General features: G+C 40.3%; 1 protein-coding gene across 5 annotated transcripts in view; it reads left to right on the top strand.

The window, feature by feature from the left end:
* Positions 1 to 4,126: 4,126 nt before the first annotated feature.
* PRR16 (proline rich 16) overlaps positions 4,127 to 24,690 on the top strand; it is a 135,646-nt gene continuing 115,082 nt past the window's right edge. For 2 of the 5 annotated variants that reach the window (XM_067568920.1, XM_067568919.1), the window contains exon 1: positions 7,041 to 7,149. Coding sequence is in view for 3 of the 5 variants with exons in the window: in XM_067568916.1 (XP_067425017.1) it covers positions 6,985 to 7,149 (165 nt within the window). In the remaining 2 variants the exon portion in view is untranslated. Of the gene's footprint in view, positions 4,196 to 5,349; positions 7,150 to 24,690 lie in introns of those variants that run through there. The other 3 variants (XM_067568916.1, XM_067568918.1, XM_067568917.1) reach the window with 3 other exon arrangements.

The following is a 24,690-nucleotide window of genomic DNA, read 5'->3' as shown; positions in this document are numbered from 1 at the left end:
TAAGATGGCTATCTCACTTACATATCCACAGCCTATTGTTTGTGGAAGCAAAGGTTTGTGTACAAAACAATGCATGCAAAGTTAGAAGCAGGGATGAAAATTTGTCCCATAAAAAGAATATGCTCCCTTGCGTTACCTCCACTAATTAATTACTTGTATTTTAGGAGCAGAGATGTTATATTACGGAGCTCTCTGGCATCCTAACATCTCCGTAGATAATATTATGCTGCAGTTAGAAAGGGTGTGGATCCCATAATTAAACAAGAAAATTCACACAGACACATTGTCAAACAGAACACAAACTGTTTTGTGGGGAACCTCGTTATTTCACTGTAGAACTTAATTGACATAAAATTGAGAAATTTCAAAAAGAAGATATTTGAAATCTTTGACTATAGTATCTTGGGACACAATCTAAAACATCACAAATTTGACATTTCATACAGGTTGTGACCTACAGAAAAGCAAACCACAGAGTAATTGCAGGGGGAAATCGCAAATACAAAATGTTATTTGGCTTGTTTGCTATAAGTGTTTTGTTTTTGTTTTACTATGGGAACCAATTGAGAACTAGATCTTCAAGGAGAATTTAAGTTTACTGATTCTGCATCTTTCACTAGTTCATCTTCCAGCCCAGCCTCCCACATCTTAGCTACCTTTATGCCACCTTTTTCCAGCCTCTCCAGCCTCCCTGTGATGAGAGAAGCCCTGGCAACAGGCATCCCAGTCCAACAGAGCTGATAAGGTGCATTATATTGGTCTACTTTTGTGATAATGGATATGCAACTCTCTACTGGTGCAACACAAGAAGTGGGGCAAGGAAATGAGGTGCGGGGGGTGGGGGGCAGGAATGAAATAATAGGGACTTAATGGGATGGGAAGACCTGAAGGAGAACATCATAATAGGGGATGTACGAATCAAGGGGACAGTAAAAGTTCCTAGGACTAGTATTTGAGTTGTAGGTGGGGGAAAGACACTTCATTGTATTGGTCATTTAAAAAGAATGGAGAAATTCTCCAGTCACAAGCTTGTTAACTTACATTGTTGAAAGGAAATTCACTTAAGGGTACTTGGCCTAAGTCTAGAGAATTGCCACCTGGCACTATATTAACTTTCACGCCAAGCTTAATTCAAATGCCTTGCCAAACATCATGAAACCCAAATTATATGTCCCAGCTGCAGTGTAAATGTACCTTCAGGCTCCACAGCAAACTTCTTAGTTCTAATGCAGAATCTCACTCACAATGCCCTTCCAGCCCTCAGGAAACAAACTGAGGAAAGAGGTTTTTCCTGTACAAATAATCCAATACAGCCTTTACCAGCATACAAATGTCCATAGGGAACATATCTTAATCTCTGCGGTCAGAGTTGGGTTGTGCATTTAAGTGGAACTGGATGTGTGCAGTATAATTAGTTATAAATTAGAACTGAAAGGTGGTTTGTTTAGAGCTGAAGAATCTGAATGTGCTTGAGTAGTAAAATAAGTGAACTGAGATGGATGTGGATATTAATGTTGCCTTAACTGGTTATTTTCACGATTCTTAATAAGCATATATAGGAAATTAAATGCACTATAGCAATCTTAGCCCAAACTCACTCAATTTCTTGTGTGTATAGGCAGAGTCAAGAATTAAGTAGTCCTGATGGTTTTCTTTTAAATGGGTAGCTTCAGTCTTCTACTGTTTGTTAGTTTTGTGTTAATGAGGTGAAATGAAATTGGGAAACTTAAGAGTAACTGTATTGTACTGTATCTTGTTCTTGTTTTTATTTTTTTCCTCCATTGTGTGATTGAGTCCTCTACTACCATGCATCCACTTCTAGGCTGACCTAAAACAGCCTTTGTAACTTCACCAGTGATGCTACATACCAATGTAGAAATAAGAATTGAGAAAGAATAACATATCCAATTAAAGATATGGGAAATTTGATAACCAGAACGTAAATTATCCATATTGGAAAGATAGTAGGACAAATGCCACTATACTTTTGGGAAGTGGAGGAGAAGATGACATCAAAATCAGTTTTTACATCTCATCTGGAAGACTTTACTTTCAGCAGCACAGTGTTTTTCTAGGAGACCTTCTCCAGCTATTCATGACAAACAATATACATTCTGATGTAATCTTTTTTCAGTTCATAAATAGTTTGCAAATTGTTCCTGATTTTTATGACTATTCTAATTAGCACATGCTACACAGGTTTGCATATGAACTATAACCCATGTTGCATTTGCAAATGGTTCCCTTTGACTATATAAAGTGTATGATTGATTATCATACATGGTATTGTATGAGCTCCCTGATGCTGTTCTCTTTAAATAGGCAAATGACAATAACTAATGAATAACTTTCATTGCACTTTCAGTGTGAATTGTCCATCAAAATGATTTGTGTAAAAATTTGTAGTGTAATTCATGAACATTTTCACAAATACCCGTAGCTGCCTGAATGTTCTCACAAATAACAGCAAATTGCTGCTTTTATTCATTAATCCTTCTTTGTATTGTTCAACTGGCTTTATGCCTTAGCACAACGTTGAAACAGTGGATCAACTCCTCTAAAGGAAACGTGCCATCTAACTGAGTTACCAAAACAAACTCTTGCAACATCTTTGTTTTTCCTTGGAGTGTCCCATTCAATTACTGATCAGACCTAACACTGCTTCACTTGTGCCCTTTAATGAGATCACAACTGGCAGTGATATGGCTGAGTGCCACATTCCTACATCCAGTATTCATTTAATTGTTTTCTGGTATGGAGCACAAAGTGTTGCCAGAATGAAAAACCTGGGGGCTGAATCTTAAACTTCTTAATCAGTTTTTTGCTCAGGAAAAACTTTCTTAAAAACTTTAATTTCAATTTACCCGGAAAAGAGCCCAGGAGGAACCCTGCTCCTCCCCACCCCATCTTAAGAAATTCATTAAGAAACCTACCAAAGAACCAGTTTGCACAAAGTCCTCTGTGGGGGGGGGGGTGGAGATGCATTGTTCTGAGACTGCATTAGATCAGATTACTCTCTAAGGCCCATGTGCTCTGTTCCACCACCACTGCAACATGACCCTGTCTCCACCTCCTCCCTGCTAGCAGTACTGCTATCATAACTGGCTTTTTTTGGTGAAATGTGCGAGAAGTTGTGATGTTGTGGAGTGGCTTTTTGCGTGTCTCTGGTTCTATGTAACTTTTCAAGGGCCTATCACAATTTTGGGAGATCACTTGGGTTAAGAGGTGACAAACCAAAGAGGAATAAGGAATGAGTGTCCTCCTCAAAAGATGATGGATGAATTCTACTCTAGATTATACTTTACAGGTAGCCTTTGAAGAATTACATTACATCCAGTAAATGTCAATAAACGTCAATTTCACTCTACACACACAAACCAACAAGAACAAAAATGCATTGATAACAGAAATGTATAGGTAACCTAAATAAGAAAAATGCTGCTTGAGAATTTATTAGTTTGAATTAAGGCTATTTATTTACATTTTTACATGTGACGGTGACAATTTGTGTTAACAGTTATAAAGCTTTAACTTTTTGAATCTCAACATCTATTGTTATTAAATAATCATTGTCTGACCCCCCCTTCACACTTCATTTATTCCAACTTTGCCAAATTGATAATTAAAAATGCTTAACTCATAATTTTGAACAACTGTGAAAACTTAAATTTATAATTGAAAAATAAACATCTGTATTAATTATCAAAGATGTATAATTGAATACTACCAAGCCTATTTACAGGTAAAAGTGTGGTACTATTAGAAAAAGATGTCAAAGAGATGAAGGAAGTATGTGAGAGATTAAACTGTAAACCCTTAGGGCCAAATAGCATTAATCTAGACATTTAGAAGGAATTTAAAAACAAAACAAAAAAACCTAAGTAGCAGAGCTACTAACAAAAATATTTAACTGATCATTAAAAAACAGCTATGTCCTGGAAGAGGAGATGAGGAGTAGTCCAGTACCCATATCTTTGAAAAGGCCCTAAAACTGATCCCCAAAATTAGTCCACTAGCAGAAAAATAGAGAAAACCATTACAGGTAAAGTATAAACAGCTGGATGAATATGTTATGATAGGGACAAGTGACCCCCAACTCCTCAGAGAACAACTCATGTCTCTCTACCTTCAAATACTGTGAAAAAGTTAACAATACTGTTCATCTTTTCAAACGTGTTTGGACAAAGTATCTGAGGTATGGCTAACTTGCTAACCATAGGGTGAAGTCCTATCATGATTTAAAACTAACTAACAGAGATAAAGTAGGAATAAAATTCTGGCTTTTCAGAGTGGAAATGTTTAATAACCGGATGCCCCAGAGATCAGTATGAGTTGATATATTTATAACCAGAAAGTGGGGCTGAAGCGAAAAACATTGCTAATGGTACAAAATTAATTAGGTTAGTTTAAATAAGGTGAGTTGTAAGAAACTCAAGATAAAATTACCAGGAAACTACCCAGGACCCATTCATAACTTGGTAATGTCAGTTAAGTGACAGGGAATTTATGCCTTCCTTTGACACACGTGGAATTAGCCACTCAGAGAAAAGATACGTCAGTGGATAAACCACTGATCTATTCCTAGATGGTAATTGTGAATTATTTCTATATAACTGTCTTTGCTACTACTGAGACTTTTTACTCTAACTATAAACTGGGGGGACACAAAATCTACATGAATAGCTTTTGATGAATCTCCCCTTCTGTTCAGAGAACTTATACAAATAGAGCCGTACTTCTCAAATGGATTAATCACTGGAAATCAGGAAACAGTTTTTGCTGTTTTTCCCCTTGACATTTGTTTATTCTGGTTCTTCACTCAAAATCTGAGATTCAAGGTGTAATGCTTAATGGTGACTAGTCACTCAAGTTATATGTATTTTTTGTTTCTAGCCTGGATGAGCACGAGTAATCGTGTTTCCAGTCTGACTGCTCTGGAAAGTGAATCTTAAAATTGCTTTCCTAGAGTATCTGAACGTGTCTCCTAAAAGGAAAGTGAATGCAAAGGGTATGAATAAGGCCCTAGTGAAATTATTTAAAGATTCCAACGAATACCTGTGGAAAATACTTTTTACAGTATTTGTCCAACACTAATAAACCCTTTAAGCCAAGCCCTGTGATTTCTTCTACAGGCAAAACTCCCAATGGCATTTTAACCTCCTGAATAAGGACAGCAAGCTGTGGTGCATTGGCTGCGGAGCTAACAGTTCAGCCCGTATCCACTATATTAATAATTCCCCTCTCAGACCCACTCCACACCCCTAGCTGTTCACCACCACCTTGTCTGCATCGGGTGAGATCTGAAATGTTATGCGCGCACACACACAGCTCCGAGCGATGTTTCCACTCTTTCCCTTGTCTTTGCTGGTGCTAAGTTAGAACAGCGCTGCGCAAACTGCAAGAAATCCCTTCGGAAACCGAAACGTTTACAATTTCAGATGCAAACCTCCAGGGCGATCTTCGACGCAGGGCTCGGCTGTTTGCCGCCTCTTGCTGTTCTGAGCTGAAGTTGAAGACAGAAATTCGTAATACAATTTACGGTGTCTGGACATGACGTCTTCTGGCAATAAATCCCCAAACCCCTGGAAGTGAATGATATCTGATCATCTCTCTCCCAGCAAATTAAATGCTGAAGTAAACCAGCAACGTGCGGAGAAAGCCCTGCCCTTAATTGTACCTCTTGCACTGAAGCAATCGAGGGCTATTTTCCTTCGTGTACCCTTTCCCCTGTACCTGGCTAAATGCATAGGTTTTGTTTTTCGAGTTAAAGAGAAGGTTTATTGCTCTTTCTGTGCTCACTGAATAAAGACCCAGGTCCCTCCTGCCAACTTGGTGGCGTTTGCAAATCTCCATCCTCCTTACTTATTTTGAAGGCGGGGAGGGGAGTCGGAGGGGCATCATTACAGGAGATGAAGCAGACTAGAGGACAGGAGAACGGGGGATTCATCTTCACAATTCATTTTCTATGAGCAGCAGAAACAGAGCCGATGGTCCGGCGGCGGACCGGGGAGTCTTGCCACTCTCGGGTGTCTAAAAGTGCTTCGGTTTTCCTGGGTGGTTGTTTTTTCTTTCTGCGAGGTGGCGAAAAACTGCCCCTGAACTAACTCAAGAGAAGCAGCTCCCGCTGGGTAGCGTGAAAGAGACGAACTCACCCCTGAGCATCGCCTGCCACCGGGACCCAATGGCACGCTGCCGCCTAAGCCGCGACTGTGCGCGCTGCAAACCCGAGGACGAGGTTGAAGCGCCTCCTCTGGAGGAGTTATAACTACTCCTCGCCTGTCTCTTACGCACTCACACCTTCTCCCCCCCTCCCTCCCCATGCGATTGCAAAGGAAAAATATTGTGGCCCTGGGTGTTGGGGAGGAGCCGGGCCCGATCCCTTTCTCCGGGCGAATGTGCGCAGAGAAGAAGAAAAGGGGAAAGTTTGGGCCAAAAAACTGCCCCCCTCCATTAACCAGCCCCTCCCGCACCCCCAGAGCAGTCCTCAAGAGCATGCTCTGGGGTGGGGGTGGGTTTCAGGCTTAAACCTATGACGAGCGGTCGGAGGAGAGCCAGCCAGCCAGGCTGCTGGGGTGGGCACAGCGGAGACTGCACGCGCGGCTTGGCTCCTTCCCCCCGCCCCGAGCCGACTCGGGCTCGCCTCGCTCCCCTCGGTGAGCGGCAATGCCCTGTGCGTGCGCGTCTGCCACTGCCCGCCGGAGGGAGTGAGGCGCAGGCGCACCGCCCGCCCGGCTGCAGCCCGGGCGCCGCTCTCGCGCTCTGTCTCGGCGCAGCTCCCGGGGAGTTGATGGCAGCCGCGCGGTGCAGCAGCAGCCGCCCGGCAGAGAGCGGGGCGCTGCCGAGCCCTGCGCCCAACATGTGCGGGGAGGAAGACAGCGGCTGCAGCAGCTCCGGGAGCCCGAGGGACGGGGCCGGGCACCCGCTGGGTACCCAGCTCTCCTGACCTGCCGACCCTCCTCCCCACCCATCGCTGCCCCCCAGAGAATGTCCGCCAAGTCCAAGGGGACCCCCGCCTCCTCCTCCTCCTCGCCAGCCGAGGGGCCGCCCGCCGCCTCCAAAGCCAAGGTGAAGGAACAGATCAAGATCATCGTGGAGGATTTGGAATTAGTCCTGGGGGACCTGAAAGACGTGGCCAAGGAACTTAAGGAGGTGAGCGGCGGAGCGGGAGAGGCTGGGCATTGGAGAGAGCCGGAGGGATGGGGGGCAGCCCCCCGTTTCCCATAGGGCGGAAAGGAAACCCAACTCTTTGGGAGCTAGCGGGCACCCGCCGGGCGGGACTCGGGGCTGGGCGTAGACTGGTTCCACCTGGTCTTCGCCAAGGGGAAATCAACTAGTGTCTCGCGGAAGGGGGGGCAAAAAGCCACCCCGCCCCTGGTGGCGGTGGCTGCGGCTGCGGCTGCCTTCTTGGTTTGCCAGGCTCGGAAAAGGCGCTGGTGTTTTCTGAATGAGTCATTGGAGGGACAGCTCTCTGTGTCTGTCTGTCAGTCCCTCTCTCGTGTGGGGTTTGCTAGCCAGCAGCGGCCCATAGGGGGGCTCTTAGTCATTTGCGTCCAGGGGTTTCCATCACCCCCCCCCCACACACACACACACGAGTTTTCTCTGGGGAGGGGGCAGTGCGGTGATGACTCTCACACCTTTCCAGCAAAGGGCTCCGTAGGGAGTATCAGCCCCTTCCATCCGCCCCGGGGGATTCAGGTTTCCCTTGCGCCGTGCTCCGAGGGGTGGTGTTTGTGTCGGTCTCCGAGCTGATGTGCCGCTTACGCCCCGACCCTCGGTGCGTGGTGATCGCTGCGCCTTGCTATCGCGGATGGTAGGGTCAGGAAATGGGCGAGGAGTGTTGAACTTATTACAGCTCCTGCGTTGGGGAAGTGGCCTTGGCGGCACCGGAGTACGGGGCATCTCCATGGCGGGCGAGGGGGGAAACAAGCGTGTGATTCCCTCTAGCTCCGACGTTAATTTTGCAATCCTAACCCTATATTCGTCCCGGAGCTGCCTGACTCTCACTACTCCGACTGATGAAAGATGGGGACAGGGAACAGAGGGGGTCCCTCAGTTGTAAAACTGCTGGAGGCGTATCCAGTTATTGGGGAGGGGAGGGGGTGAAGGACAAGGCTCTAGAGATCCTGCTAACATTTATAAAGGTCATTGTAGCAAAGTCTGCGTTTTCCTTCTCAGCCTTGTATCACGATCAAGAGATGTACATTAGGCAAAATATCTGTTTGTTTCACATATATGGGAATCCAATGTCCTATTTCTTTGGTCAGTGGCGAGTGTCCGCTCTTGTAGGTTAATCTGCAGACAGAATGTAATTACCGGGGAGATGTTCTTAAGTAGCAAAATACTGTAGCTAAAATAATGTAACTTGGCTGTCCTTTTTGGAGCTTTCCCCAAATCTTGATTTTGCTACACAAGTGGTCGACAGATGGCTGGATTGGATTATGCATTGAAATTCAAGTCCAAAGTCTGTGTGCGTTGCTTGGTAATCCTTTATTTGACATTTATAGCAGGCTGTGTTTTTGCTCTCAAACATTAGTTTTCTATTTTAACAACATTTTCAACAAGTTTAGTCAACAGTCTTCTGCCTTCAGAGGGAGTCTTAAGTTCAATGGTGTGCTAACATTAAGAGTATGTATGTATACACCTATATCCACTAGCTACAGATGGAGTAGCTATATGAGCACGATTAAAATAATCACAGTCCCAGATTTTTTTCACTGTCTTCATAGAAGACATGTCTGTAATTTTCCATTTTCTTAAAGTGCTACCTCCGCTCTGTGTTTTGTATTCTTTGGGGATGTTTTAAAAATAAAAATGTTTCTTCTTGTTATTTAAATAACAATGCTTTGGACATTTTAAAATGTTGCTAGAATTGGTTTCTGTGGCTGCACTAGTACATGTTGTTCAGAACCTATCCTGTGTTCTGTCCCATGAATGTAAATCATTCTGTACATATAATCAGACTCCGGGCTTTCCTTTAGTAAGCAAATAAGATCTCTGTAGGTGGAGGTCAAGTGTCATCATTTACTGTGGCATGTTTTATCTAAGCAAATTTGTCTATTCTGGCTGACTGCATCTGTGAGAGAGAACTAGGTTCATCTTTGCCTGATGGGAGGGAGAATGCCTTATTTGGAACCTCTTTTCCCAGTTAGAAGTGAAACCAAAAGTTAAAAATTCCGGTACTGCTGGGCTATAACTTGAAATAACTGTATGCATAAAAAGGAAGCACTGTTAAAGAGTGGATAATTTGAGAAAATGTAAACACTTCTTATAACGACAATTCTTAATCAATGCTCCTAGCTATGCTAACACCTGTGAATAACTGTTTACTCTAAGTACCCGCTATATAAAGAGCCATCATTGCACTGACAGATAAGTGTTGCATGTGAAATTATCTACCATATCCTCTTAAAACATTGCTTCATAAGTTAAATACATCTTGCACTGTAGTTATTTTGAGATATGTCTATGGAAGTTTGCTATGTGACTGCTACTACAGGCTAAATCCATCCAAGAATTCTCAACATATCCTGTAATGTACTTTATTTAAACAGGGAGTAACTGAAGATATTCTAAATTAAGAGTCTGGCTTTGCAGAGTCTCTATATAAGTTGTATATAGATATTGCTGTGCATTTGGAAGGACAATAAACATCTTGCATTAAATAAAACTCTAGGCAGTTTATTATTGTTTATTAAATATAGACCATCAGACTTGAAATGCTGGTTTTATAGACAGTGAAATATTGACTTTGAATTTAGTAATCAGTTTTCACTATTTCCAAGAGTGATAAATACTAAAACCCAGTATATTTCATTGTGGAACTGTGTAGGGCTATAAACTGTAAGACAAATCTCTTCTTTTCTATTTGCATTCTAAATCAAATACACAATGTTCTTTTGGAAATGTTTTGGCTATCCTCCATCTTTACTACATGTGTGCCACAGTCAGACTCCTTTATATAGTGCCTTTTCTTCTGTTGTTAATGTTCCTCTTCATACTCTACCAGGATGAATCTTTTTTCAGGAGTGTGGCAGTCTGAGAATTTGCCTTCTATTCTAGTATACTTATGCCTTTTAAAAAGAAAAATTGTACCATATTGTGATAGGTCAGATCTCTTTTGTACTCTTCTAGAAATCTGCAGCTGCTAAATTGACAAATACAGCATTTGTTTCTGGCTCAAACATATGTTTAGGTTTGGGATCTTTTATGATATATCTTTTGAATGGTAACTGTAAGTTGCATGCATAGTCAATGCATTGTTGAGCTGAAAGATTCAATGCTTCAGAAGTGAACTCTCAAAATAATGGGTATGGAGAATGGATGTGATTACTCCTTTACCCTAGAGAGTTACCTTTGGTTGTTCTATATTCCACTTAATTTACTTCTCTCCCATCTGTTCTTTGTCCTAAATGTTTTCTTCTGGTAACTTTAGTAGCTATGGCCTAGATTCCTAGAAGATCAGAGAAACAGGAGGACTCCTGTAGCATTCTAAGGTAGCAACAAGCACAATTGATAGTAACGTCCTTTAGTGCTGCTTTCTAAATAGCTCTACATTTACTGAATAATGGTCCAATACTTAATCAAAACAAAATAGTCTGCAGCTGATCTGTCTTTTTTTTTTTTAAGCAGTGGTTGGTTTTAAACATAAAAGTAGGGCCAAAACAATCTGATATGACCTGTTAGCCCTCTGCAGCTTCTACAGGTACTTCCATATGAAATCATGAGAGCCCAACTGCTTGAATCATCTTTACATGTTTATCTGGGTAAGGAGCATATTTGAGAGAGATACTCTAATATATGAGAAACAAGCAAAACCTTGCTTAACTTACTTTATTTGTGTGAGATCTAGACACAAGTCTAGAAGATAGTAAAAGTTCTTTAAAAACAAAAGACAAAATTACATCATCTGTTGTAATGGAGTTATTGTGGCTCAGAAGTTGAACTTTATGTAATTTACGGGTATGTTTAGCATAAGGCAGCTACAAAAGATTCAGGAGGGTGAAGGGGTGACTGAGAGATTTGTAGGATGGAATAGTCGGAGGGAGAAGTTCTGAGTTGCAGCTGATGCACATCTAGTCCTTCCAGGGATTCAGTTTACTCACTTGAGAGTCAACCATCCTTGTGTTGTTGCTGGAAGAAAAAACTACTCTGGATGTGTGTTAACTGCAGCACGTACCTTGTGCTGGAAGAACGTGCTGTTTAAACTGAGCTGTGTGGTTCCTGTTTGTTTAATTTTTTTGGTTCCTTTAGAATATTTACCAACCATCACAAAAGTATGCCCTTAATGTAGGCCATTTTAAAATTCATTTGAGGATGAGGGCTTGACCTAGATATGGTGTATTAGGTTCTCATCCAGAGTACTGGATGTAGAAGTCTTTTTTGAAAGATTAACACTGGTTCTTGTTCTGCAGATGAAATTTACCTATTTACCTGTGAAGCACTTAGCTGTTAAGGTGATGGCCCTATGAAATCATAAGACAATATATACTAACTACATTTCTGTCCTCCTGTTTAAACATTGTAAGGAATTCTTTCCTTTCTATTTGGTATTGGTGAACCTAGAATGCACATTGTAGGCCCAATTCTGCATTCTCTGTGACTTCAGTGGGGATGGAAGGATTTGTGTTGTATCTGTAATATAGTGTCATTGTTATTTTAAAGGTTTCTCCCCCCACTCTCTCTGAGTTGATTGCACTAGGAAAATCTCTAATATTGAATCATTTGGTAAATACTTTTATAGAGATGAAAAGTTCAACAACCAGAACAGATTCCTGAAATTAATTTGTGAAACATTTGCATAGCTTTTAATTGGTGAATGAATGTGCGAACATGATGCTGGGATGTATTAGCAGGAGTGTTGTAAGCAAGACACAAGTAGTAATTCTTCCGCTCTACTCCATGCTGATTAGACTTCAGCTGGAGTATTGTGTCCAGTTCTGGGTGGCACATTTCAGGAAAGATGTGGACAAATTGGAGAAAATCTAGAGAAGAGCAACACAAATGATTAAAGTTCTAGAAAACATGACCTATGAGGCAAGACTGGAAAAATTGGGTTTGTTTAGTCTGTAAAAGAGAAGACTGAGAGGGGACATAACAGCTTTCAAGTACATAAAAGGTTGTTACAAGGAGGAGGGAGAAAAATTGTTCTTCTTGGCCTCTGAGGACAGGACAAGAAGCAATGGGCTTAAACTGCAGCAAGGGAGGTTTAGGTTGGACATTAGGAAAAACTAATCACTCAAATAAATTGCCTAAGGAGGTTGTGGAATCTCCATCATTGGAGATTTTTAAGAGCAGGTTAGACAAACACCTGTCAGGGATGGTCTAGATATTACTTAGTCCTGCCATGAGTGCAGTGGACTGGATTAGATGATCTCTCAAGGTCCCTTCCAGCCCTATGATTCTATGAATTTCTTAGCTCTTGATTAGTGTGCTGGTACTCTAGCCAAGGGAAGATATTGTAGCTCCGATCCTGGAATAACAAGCAATGTGCATCAGCAGACTACTTACAGAGACTCCTCCTCTAGGAGATGGAAAAAAGGATTAGAGAGAGAACAACCAGTCGTGCATCCACATCCCTGATGTGCAGGCGGCGATGCCCTCACTGTTACGGAATGACATTCCATCATACAGGTCATAGTTCAGGCATGGCCAGATGCAAATACTACACAGGGACTTGGAGAGAGGTATTCCTTAATCCCTAGCCCTCCACCCACTGTTAATATCTCATTAGTAGTTATGCTCTGAATGCAGCGCAGTAGAGTAGCCCATGTTTCTAGGTCTGATGATGGAGTGGAAGACTGACGTGCAGTGCTATGTGTTCCTGATATAGACTAAAGCCTTCATGTGTGTTGCATTAGTGTGGCCCGGGATAGTTCTTGGCGTAGACATCAAGGCCAAGATGTCTCGTGACTGGTTGTTATCAGGATTATATGCTCCAAAATTTGCTGTTTGTTCCAGGAATACACTTCTACCTCTGTTTCTCCATCCTGTTCCCTTGATGAGATATGCAGCTGAAATCTTTGCCTTCAGTTTTCTAATGCGTGCGGATGGAGTATGATTCAGTATGTATTGGAAGCACTGCATAGCTTCTTCACTTGTGATCTGTCCAGTGATATCAAAAAGGGGCATAAATTGTCTTCCCAGTTAACTGAATTTTAGTTTTGTTACTTTATATACTCTAAGCTATAAAAGGAGTATTTACACATTTAAAATGCTACAAAAGTACAAATGTATTAAAGTGAACATCTGTTCAGAATTTTAGTAAATAGCTATGAATCTTGTGTGTGTCCCTGAACCTCTAACACATACCTGATAATCTTAAAATAAACATCAAATGCTGATGTGGTGCTTAGTGAAATTGCTTTGGATCTCACTGGAATCAGGCTGCCATGAATTAGCAGCTCCTTTCATTCTTGTACAATATATAGTTAATAGAAAGAACCTATATATATATATATATATATATACACACACATATATACATACATATACAACCTATATATATATATATATGTATATATATATACACACAGCACTATTAACATCATGTGGCTTGATAAAGGAGGTATGCTATCAAATTTATGCTAGCTATTTTGTGGTCAGCTACATTCATTCCATTTGTGCAGTAGTAAGTTACCTGAAAATACAGTATATTGTACAAGCATGGACTAAATAGAGCATATATAAATTTGGTTTTTGTATAAAAATAGTACCACAGTGAGACCAAGCATTTAAAAAAAAGTATTAAAGTATTAAAAGGATTTAAAAAAATGCTTGTATGAACATGCAATCTAGATGCTTCTGACAGTGATCTGAAAACAAACTGTAAAGCAAGAGCATGAACCTGGTCCTGGAAGTTTTGCCATTGACTTCAGTGGGAAGAAGACCAGGTTCTAAACTCAGATACATTTTTAAGATTTCAGTAAGTCACAGAAGAGGTTATGGCTGTTTAGTGTGTATATGAATATTTAGAGATGTTTAGATTATAAGGCCAGAAGAGACCATTATGATCTAGTCTGATCTCCTGTGTTACACAAGCCATAGGACTTCCCTGAATTAATTCCTATATGAACTAGAGCCTATTTAAAAAAAATAAAAAAATTGAATCTTGATTTAAAAATGTCCAGTGATGGAGAATCCACCACGACCCTTGGTAAGTTGATCCAATTATCTTAAAAAAACTCTAGTCTTAATTTTTCTAGTTTCAACTTCAAGTGGTTGGATCTTGTTATACCTTTGTCTGCTAGACTGAAGAACCCTCTATTATCAAATTTCTGATTCCACATGGATGTATTTATAGACTGTGAACAAGTCACTTCTTAACCTTCTTTTTTGTAAGCTAAAGAAATGGAGTTCCTGGAGTCTATCGGTATAAGGCATGTTTTCCAATCCTTTAATCATTCTTCAGTTTATCAACACCCTTTTTAAATTGTGGACACCAGAACTGGATATAATATTCCAGTAGTGTTTTATACCAGTGCCAAAAAACCGAGATAATATAACTTCCCTACTCCTACACGTGATTCCCCTGTTTATACATCAAAAGTTTGCATTTACCCTTCTGGCCACAGCATTGCGCTGGGACCTTGTGTTTAGCTGATTATCTACAGTGACCTTTGAAGTCCTTTTTAGAGTCACTGCTTTCCAGATTAGAGCCCCCCATCTGTAAGTATGGCCTACATTCTTTGGTAAAATCTAACACTGCTGTTGTAATAATGAACATTTAAAAGGATACTGCCAAATTGTCATAATCATTTTCTAAAGGTTTATATATTAAGGGGTTTCAAAGTATGTAACTTGAATTGAGAGATTTTCACTAAATTAAAAGCAAAACAAAACTTGAAAACCCTTTGTTTAGAACACCCGCAACCTTATTTGCATCTGTGTAAACCAAGCACAGTAAGGCTGAGGCAGTAATACTGAGGAGAACCAGAAAGTGAAACTGACTTAAAAAAAAAAAAAGGTGAAACTAACCAGACTAGTTTTCCTATCTCAGCAAAATGAAGTGTAGAAAGCTTAAGAAGAAGCATAAATGGTGAAAAGTAAACATTGTCTTTAGTTATGATTATTGTCTAATGTATACATTATACTTACTCTTCACAGTAGTATGTGAATTGTTATATTTGACAAGCTTCCTTGTTTACACATTTGTAGAGATTAACAACAAATAATGATCATCATTATTGTTCTGGGAAAGCTGGGTTGAAGATCTGGGTTTTGTGTATTATTCTGGCTCATGGTTATTGTTAACGCTTGTAGAAGAGTGTTCCAGAAGCTGTGGACTAGCCACAAAGATGTCTGTCTCCTGCTCTCATAGACTGTAAAGTCAGATGGGACCAATATGATCATCTAGTCTGATCTGCTGCACAGCGCAGGCCACAGAACCTCACCCATCCATTCCTGTAATAGACCCCTGACCTATGACTGATAGGGCCAGTGGAAAACAGCTAATGTGAGAGGACTTAGTCCTCTAGGAAGAGATGATCCTTGAGATAGCCCAAGCCCCAGTTGTTGAAGGTGTTGTAGATTAAGACCAAAGTTGTAAATTTTATCCTAGTATTTGATGGCGTGCTAGTGTACAAAGCACCAGAGTGATGTGCTTGTGACATCCTGTTTTGGTTAGTAAATGGGCTGCCATATCATGCGCCAGTTGGAGCATTTTCAGTGCTGGTGGTATCATTTCAGGCTTCAGTGCAGTGTAATTATTGAGAATGGAGGGCACAGTTGCATGAGTAATTGTGGCCAAGTTCTCATCTGAAAAGATGAGGCATAATTTCCTGGCCTACCATAGGTGCATGATGTATTTTACAGATGCTTCTCGGGTAGCTGTAGCCATTTGTAGCTATTATAATTTAAATTGTCATATAAATAGGTATTTCTTTACAAATCTGACATTCATCTCGTAGTACCCCATAATCTAATTTTCTCATTAGACTGACATTCATGGGAACCTTTTGCGATGTCACCTTTTTTTTTATAACGTTTGGAACTCTCAATTCCAACAATGAAAAAGATGATTAAAATAAATGATTTAATTCTAGAAGTTAGCAGGCTTCTTGGAAATAACTCAGACTTGAAAACATTGGGTGAAATTATGGTTTGCTATGCAAAGCCTGATTTGTGAGGATCCCTTTAGTACAGGGGGGGAAATAGAAGTGATATAGGGAGGAAACAGTCCTTTAATTCGAATCTTAAGGGAAGGTGCATGTTACCTGCATAGCTAAGCCATTGCTATATTAATAAGTGCAGGGGACTGGACTAGATGACCTCTCAAGGTCCCTTCCAGTCCTATGATTAGCCCATAGGCTGTGTCGTAAAGGCTGCAGCCTATGCTCCCTTCCCACATGGCTTGTGGCCAGTCCCTTGATTGGTTATAAGTCATTGATTCTCTAGCTATCCATGCATGTCACTCACAGTGTCCTCTGTTATAGTACTGTCATTGGGAGAGCCATTGCAGAGCTTGCTTTAACCATGAAGGGGGCTGAGAAACATCTGCTCAGTACCTTTCCACAGCTCCCAGAACAGTAGCAATTCTGCTGCATTTTGTGTCCATTGCAGTGGGGGCTAGAGGCCATTGGTGTTGTTTTGATTTAATACTATTAAACTAAAATAAACTGTAATAGTTAGGAGCAATCTCCTCCAGACAGAAGGAGTATTGTCAGTCCTTTCTTCTCTGTAGATAATAGAACGCTCATGTGTTTAAAGGTTAACACGCTCATCCATTGTTTCTTGCAACATGTGCCACAGTGCATAATGGAGTTTGACAGCACTGAAGGTTGAATCATTTCCCGAACTCATTGCCGATTAAGTTTGCTCAGTAATCAGAAGAATGCTTGTAATTTTAAAACATTGTTTTTACTAAAGCCTTTCTTGGGAACTTCAGCATTAGATCAATCTTGCATCACATTTGGTTTTTCTTTCTTCTCCCTGATATGGTATACTCAGAAAGGAATTATGCCCCTTTCACTGATGCTTAATGAAATCTAAGAGCCAGATTAAGTTACCCTTACTGATGTTGACTTGCACCTTATATGACAAGTTATCCTCTGAAGTTAATGGCGTAATGTACTACTCAGTGGGTATAAAGGGTATCTGAACCTGTCCCTCCATTTATTATTGTAAACCAGGAATTCCAAGTCTGTGTGCCATGAACTGAATTGTAGAAGGTGTGACCAAGTGCCTAAAAGATTATATTTTGTAAACTATGATCTTTCAGTAGATTATAAAATTTTAGTTGTCATTGCAAATACAATTGCATAAAATAGAAAATTCATGTAATGTTCCTCCAAAGGGATTAAAGTAAAACAATAAATAGGAAAACATTAGCAAATGAACAACGTGGGCCTGATTCTCAATTCCGTTACAATACCTTTGTCCCAGTGCACCTCCACTATCTTCACTTATGTAAAGGAGTGGAGAATCAGGCCCAGTATCTTTACTAACACCTATATAAAGCAAAACAAAAATTAATGATTCTTTTGCACACTATAGTCTTTGAAGTGCTTGCTTTCATTCATTGTATGCTTTCTTTCATATCTTTTGTTGAAACTTAAGATGAGAACTGAATGGCTTTTTAAAATTAGTTTCCATGACTGTTTAGAGAACGTTAAATAAGTGCACAGAGTATTGCTAATGAGAGAGTAATAGATAAAATAAAATAAATTGAAGATACACTAATTATTGAAAACAAAATCAGCACAAGTACTTTGTTACTAAATTGAATCAATTACATATTCAGTAATAATGGTATATTATGAACATTAGCATCCCCAATAAACATTTATCTTACCAAAACATGCTTCAAAATTTTGTCATTAAAGTCACAATAATAAACAGTTATGGCTGCATTACTATTTGTGATTTTCATGTGAATTTTGCCTAATTTCAAATCCAGTAATACCTAGGGGATTTGAAAGTTAGATTTCCTGTACCTGATACAGTACATAACATAGACTTCTCTTTAACTCTAATATGTGCTTTTTTCCTTTCCAAATTACATTATCAGGGCAAACACAATGAGACGCAATCACTCAAATTAACTTTATGAACTGTCTAAATTAGTATTATCCCTGTCACACCCCACTCTCAGAACTACCCTGAACACAGAGATGTAAGCCTTAACTTGAGTTACTTAGTTTTTGTTGATTTGTATTAACACCCTTAATTCTGAAAACAACTTTTCCTTTCTCTGTGTTCTCTTCTTCCCATTTCCACCTCTCCCCAAATTCACTCCAGTATTCCCTTTTAATCTGGGCTATTGTATTAATGGTTTTCAAGGCTTTTTGTTGTCTGTTCACAATTTGATACATACATATTTTAAAGCATTAGTTTCTGTGTTCTTAAAATCTGAATAAAAAATTCAATGCACAGATGGTATTTGTGCTGAGGAATTTCAGAGGCCTTTTATGAAGTTAACCTTAGTAATGTGATGTCTCCTCCTTCTTCCCAATTTAGTAGTAACAGACTGGCATGGTGGCCGAGCATGGAGTTGTGTGAGTAATTATCACATGATGAAAGCTTTTTCTGTTAGAGTTCATAAGGGGTTAAACTAATATTTTTCAGGCTTTCCAATTCAGCATCCAAACATATTATTTAAAATTCACTCCATCCTTCATCCAAAGACTGTGATGCTGCTACCTTTAATAAATGGTGGTTGCTAGCTTCCAGTTAAAATGCTTTTCTTTTCTTTGGGCACCTTTGATGATGATCATACAGTCTGGAAGAAATGTGTGTCATAAATATGGTAGATGGGTTTTCCTGATGCTACTGTATGTGTGATCTGAGACAGGATGGTAGGCATAAAGGGTAGAGTTTCTCACTGTCAAAATTTAATCTCTTTTGCTATCTGAGGAGATTTCTGTGTTCGTGGACACTGTAAGGTATCTCACAGTTCGGGGTAAGCAAGAGCACCTGTATCCCCCTCTCTGGGTCCTTGAGGTCACCTAATTAAGGGTTTCCAGGTTTCAGCTGGCACCTCTCTTGGCCAGAGATCCACATCTCCCTTCCTCCTGATTGGAGGTTTTAAGGCTGCACAGCTCCCTACATAACATTATGATAACTCCAGCAAGCCAAACTTCCTAAACAGGTCAGTGCCTGTGCTTTACTTGCTCTCTGAAGGCTTTGATGTGTGTATTGTCTGCAGTTATAAATTACCATACAGCACTTTCTAAGCAAGCACATTTATTCTTAAGGTAGGAGCCTTACAGAGAAAACATATTAAAACAATAAAAGAACCTAAACACATGCTAAATAGCTTTATAGAGATCACTGCCATCTCCAGCCTAGCATTCTGGTAGGTTTCAGTCCTTCAAACTCACAACTGGGTATTCCCATGGTAATAAGTTGATCTCCAGAATCAGAAAGAAGGCGGGGTGGATCAGTTGTTTCTCATATGTGTCTTGGGCGTTTGATCTTGGCCTTCTGTAACAGGTAATCAGCAGCGAATAAATCTTTTCTTGTGCAGGCATCTTTGGGTAAGGTCCCTTTCCTGAGGGTTTGTCACCAACCCAACTTCACCAGAGAACTTTGCATAGACACCTAGACACTTGTACAAGGCTTGGTGGTTGCCCTATGCAGTGGCTTGGAACAGAGATGTAGCCTTACTATCAGGCCAGTGCATTGCTGCAGATAAGATTCTGTGTAGTAGTGCCAGATGGGTAAGTTATACAAGAAGTGATAACCTAAGATACTGAGAATCATAGAATCACAGTCTTGCAGTGGAGAAGCCTTTTTAGGTATTGATAAAATTCATCTGGAATACTGTGAGAAGTGCTGATCATTGCCACCTGGCCATAGGCAGCATTTTATTGTATTGAAGGAAGGTTTTTATAGGACACTAAAATCAAACCAATAGAACCTATATACTCAGCTCTGGCCAAATGGGAGTTAGCCATTGCAAACTGTATAATGCAATGGCCCTTCCTGTAGATTAGCCTCTTGCAGACAATGCTTAGCGTACAGGAGTTCTGGTATTCTGCCTCTGTTATGCCACCCTTTATAACACTAATATTATTGGGCACCTAAGAATGGTAGTCTGATGATGGAAAATACAAATAAAAGCGAGAAACACAACTACATTTGGCTATAGAGTAGCTATTTTATGGCATTTCATAACAAGCAACTCTTTCTCCAAATTCCCTTATCTCTGGTGAATAAGTGAATCGTATTTGAATACCTATTACAGAATCACAAGTCTTGTAGGTAGCATTTGTTGGCAAATGAAAAACCTGTCTGTAGCATACAGCATGAAGGCTATGTATTATTATTATTTATTTCTGTGATGACTTGGCTAGCATTTTGAATAACAATTGCATTACTGCAAGTTTCCTAAGGATCATTAAAAGGGAGTTTTGTTGTCCCATCCCTGTCCCCCCCCCAGCAACGTACCTGATATACAAGGATATTCTCTCCGTGATTTGATAGTCTGTCACAGAGCTGCATCTAGGTTAAGAATATAAATTATTTCTGAGCTTCAACATTTAACAGACATCAGTCAACGAGGGACATAAAACAAAATGCTAGAAGCCAAAACTGATTAGAAAACCCCACACTATCACTTCTAAGCAAATTCCTTTAGTGACATTTTCAGCAAAAATGAAAACAGCCTTGACTGATCTTTTATATTTTAAAGCTCAAATACAGTTGTTAACATGTTTATTGTGAAGAGGAAGTAGGATCAATCCTTTGGCAGATGAATTGTTCAGTCCAGAACCTACCACTGATTTGTCAGGAACTTGCACTACATGACATTTTATATACTTATTTATATATTTATGTACATATAATGTGACAGCTTTTTATGGGATGTATATCTTATGCCTATAGGATTTTGAAGGACTCATAAGGGATTTGAAATCCTATTGAGATTACATTTTCTGAAATCAAGTACTTGTTTAGACACAGACTCCACTTGTACAGGAAAAATACATTTCCTTAATTCTTCTTTTCTCTTTTAAGCTTAATTTGTTTTATTAATGAAGAATGAAGAACCACTGTTATTAGTGTGAATTACGAATATGAAATGCTGTTCTTCTATGCATGATTTCTTATTAATAATGTAACTAAGTTGTCTGTTACATAAATGGTAATATACTACAATTAAATCTTAATCAACTGGCAATAACTACTACATTATATGGTCATTAAATGTCTATTTTGGATAGTTTACTTAAATTACCACCTTATTTCTTGTGCAGTAATTGTAGTCTTGCAATACCACAGTGACATTTTTCTTTAAAGAGCTTTGTTTTAGACCAGAAAAGTGAGCCATTATAATCAGAAGGCAAAAGATTCTATATATTCTTGCCCCTTCTTTTGACACCGAGCAGTAGCAGATGTCTGGGCCTTGCAGGACAGCTTCCCATTGGAGGGGAAATCAGTCCTCTGGAGTCTGGGTATATCCTTGGTATTAGTTGATTTATTTACACATGCACACCAGTGCTTGAACAAAGGCAGTCACAAACAACATGCAGAGCAATCTCTTTTTTCAGGAATCTCAACCTACCTGCAATGCTCAGTTCCTTGGGGAACAACTCTGGCTTTGTATATGTGTTTTGAGAGGTTGACAGAGAATACTTGACCATGAAGGATAAGGATGTGAGAGTGTGAGATTTTCTTTGTTTTGGATTGGAATAAAATTTTCCATGCCTCATGAGTGACCCCCTTTGGTTGCGAGCCACTGGTTGAGAAACAGGGGCCAAGTGACAACACTTTGGTAAGAAATTCAAGAATCCTTTCTGGCAGAGGGCTTCTTAGAGGGCTTCCCTTCACTTTTTGTATGGCCCTCTGCTTGGTAGGAGGTCTAGTAAATTTTTCAAGCCTTGGGAAACGTTATATTAATGAACACAATTAAAAATGAGTGTGATGGTAGCTGAAGATTGCTGTTTAAATGATGTTCTTTTGTAAGACAATCTGAGTGTGAAGGAATGACATTACTCATTTGTGTTTGCATGCTCTAAGACCACTACTATGTAAATGAAGTACAATAATGTTTCTGAGGCGTTCTGGGTTGTCTACTATGGTAGTACCATCCTTGTCAAAGGAAATCTGACCTGAGCATCGACTACATGCACCAGACCATCCTGAGTACCTCTTTGCAAGAATTGAGGGTTTTTTCTAATTTGATTGTCATTATATTTCACAGCCTATAATCTGTATAGGCAAGGCTAGTAGTATCACTTATTATTGCCTCACACTTCCCCTTGTAAGACTTTGTGTTCAATTGTTTATAACTTTGCCCAAGTATAACTGTTTAGGCTGAAATTTGCCATGCTGTTTCTTTTGGCCAAATTAAAATTGGCCTTGGTAAAAATTGTGGTTTGCACTACAAACTTTTTAGATTTTAGTAGCTAAACTCTCCAAAGATTCTATTTGCACTGAGCATACTCCAACCCAGAGCTGAGCAGGAATCCCGGCAATTGCAGCTCTGGATTGTTGCAGACTTGGCTGGGTCCGAGTCCAGCATTGGAACTAAGATCAGGGAAGCTTTCTCTCCTATGCTCTCAATGAGATCAGGGCTTAGGCAGCATGGAGGAAATTGCCTGATTTTTTTTAATGGAATAGGGAACAAAATCTGGACCTTCAGGAAATCTGGGGTGGGTGCGGAGGTTGGTGGGGGGAAGAGGGATACTGGACTGGCTAGGTAAAGGGACTGGGAGCTATAGGCAAAAAATTGGGACAGTCTGGGCAAGGAGACCTGAAAGCCAGAAGGGAGACTGGGGCCCAGTAGGAAGGAGTGAGACTGAAATTTTCTGATAGCTGGGGGAGACTGGGACTGGCTGGGTAAGGAAACTGAGACGGGGAACCAGTAGGTATGGGGAAAAAAGGTAGGGGGGAGAGGTAGACTTATCTGATGAGGAACTGAGGTGGGGCAGAACTGGACTAACTGGACTAAGAGACTGGAAAAAGGAGCTGTGTGTGTGTGTGACTGAGATTTGACAAGGAGCCTGGGGAACAAGATGGAAATTGGCAGGTAGTAGGAATGGAGAAAGTGTGCAGGGGTGATAATGGAAGGCCAGGGTTGGATTGGATGAGGAGTTAGATGTCGGAGAATTGGGACTGGCTGGGTAAGTAGGCTGGAACAAAAAAGTTGGGGGTTGGGGGTAGAACTGAGGAATGGCTGGACAAGTAGATTGGGATGAGGACTGGAGGAATGGAGACTGTGACTTGCAAGGTGAGGAAAATGGGACTGGGATGAGAAGCTGGAGGGTGGGGACAGGGAAGAAGGAGTCAAGCTTGCAGGCGGAAGAGTATGTGTTCACTAGAGCACACTCTTCTCCAGAGCCTTGAATGGGACCCAAGAACCCGAGTCTCACCATTCCTCTGTTTTCAACAGATACCGGTGAAATAAGATGAGGAAAGTGCATTCCCTGCAATGCCATATAATAGTAGGTTTTAATCCTTTTCTGTCAGTTACACCATTAAATGCTCAAGTGGTGGAGGTCTCTGTGGTTGATCTAAAGGTTCCCACCCTGCAGATGACCCATGTAGGTGTCACTATGATGCTACCTGAAGGAATTTGGTTTGTTTCAGTTTCTCTTTTAAAAACGTATAAAATGACACAAAAAAGTACACTAAAAATATTAACATTCCAAGTCGTATACTCAAAAATTCAGAAATGCCAGAATGAAGGTTGCCTGTGCAACCTTAATTTGACTTCCGTGCATCTGTGTGTTATGATACAGTCTTTAATACATGATCACATACTATTTTTTCTACAGACACTTGCCTCATTCAATGCACAGAATGGACCTGCTCTGGGGATGAATCAAGGCTGTATATGGGATGTATAATGAAGCAGACTGTTGTCAGTAGTGTCCCTACTTCATTTGTTGCAGAAGTTGGAAGGTGTATAATGTCTGGAGCAGGGGTTTGCAGGAAAAGAAAAGATGGTCTTGTATTTAAAACAATTAAATGCTACCCTGGAGAACTGGATTCTGTCTTGCCTCCGCCACAGAGTTCATATGTGATGCTGGACAAGTGATTTAAATCAAACTTTTCACAGGTATTCACTACTTGTGTGTTCCTCATGTTCTCAGTCCCCAACTTGAGACCCTGGCGTCTGATTTGCAGAAGTGTTGCGCACTGACAGCTGCAGTGGAAGCCTATAGGAGCTGTGCTTTGAACATATTAAGTGCTGTACATGCGAAGTTCTCTGAAAAATCAGGACCCCAAGTATCTCCTATTGGACACCCCAAATTATTGGTACTTTTGTCCTTAATCTTCCTGTCCATCAATTCCGCATCGGTAAAATGAGGGTAATACCCTCTCACCTTATAGGAGTGTTGTGAAAATAAATGAAGTAATATTTGTGAAGCACTCAGATACTACAGTGAAAAGTGCTGTTGGGAAGCCTGAGGAAATTAATAACTCTTTCTTCAAAGCCAGGTTTGAATAGCATGTAATAAATAAGGCCTGCAGCCACATATTGAACAACGAGGATAAAATAAAATGTTCAATAGCTGCTCATAAAGTGAGCACCATTTGAACCAGTGTACTCTGGAAGCAATAGTATGTGATCATGTAACTTAACACTATCATAATGCATACAGAAGGGAATAAATTAAGGTTGCACAGGCTACCTTCATTCTGACACTTCCTAACTTTTGAGTGACTGACTTTGCAATCTTAGCAATGTTATTTTAATGTTGTTTTGGTATGTGTAATATTGAATATAGTACAATAAAGATGACT

The sequence above is a fragment of the Emydura macquarii genome, unplaced genomic scaffold (genome assembly GCF_026122565.2).
Source record: "Emydura macquarii macquarii isolate MOO-44397 ecotype Brisbane River unplaced genomic scaffold, CSIRO-AGI_Emac_v2 contig_2897, whole genome shotgun sequence".
NCBI classification, from domain to species: Eukaryota; Metazoa; Chordata; order Testudines; family Chelidae; genus Emydura; species Emydura macquarii.
The sequence above is the reverse complement of the archived record's forward strand: the minus strand, read 5'-3'. Positions and strand labels throughout refer to the sequence as shown.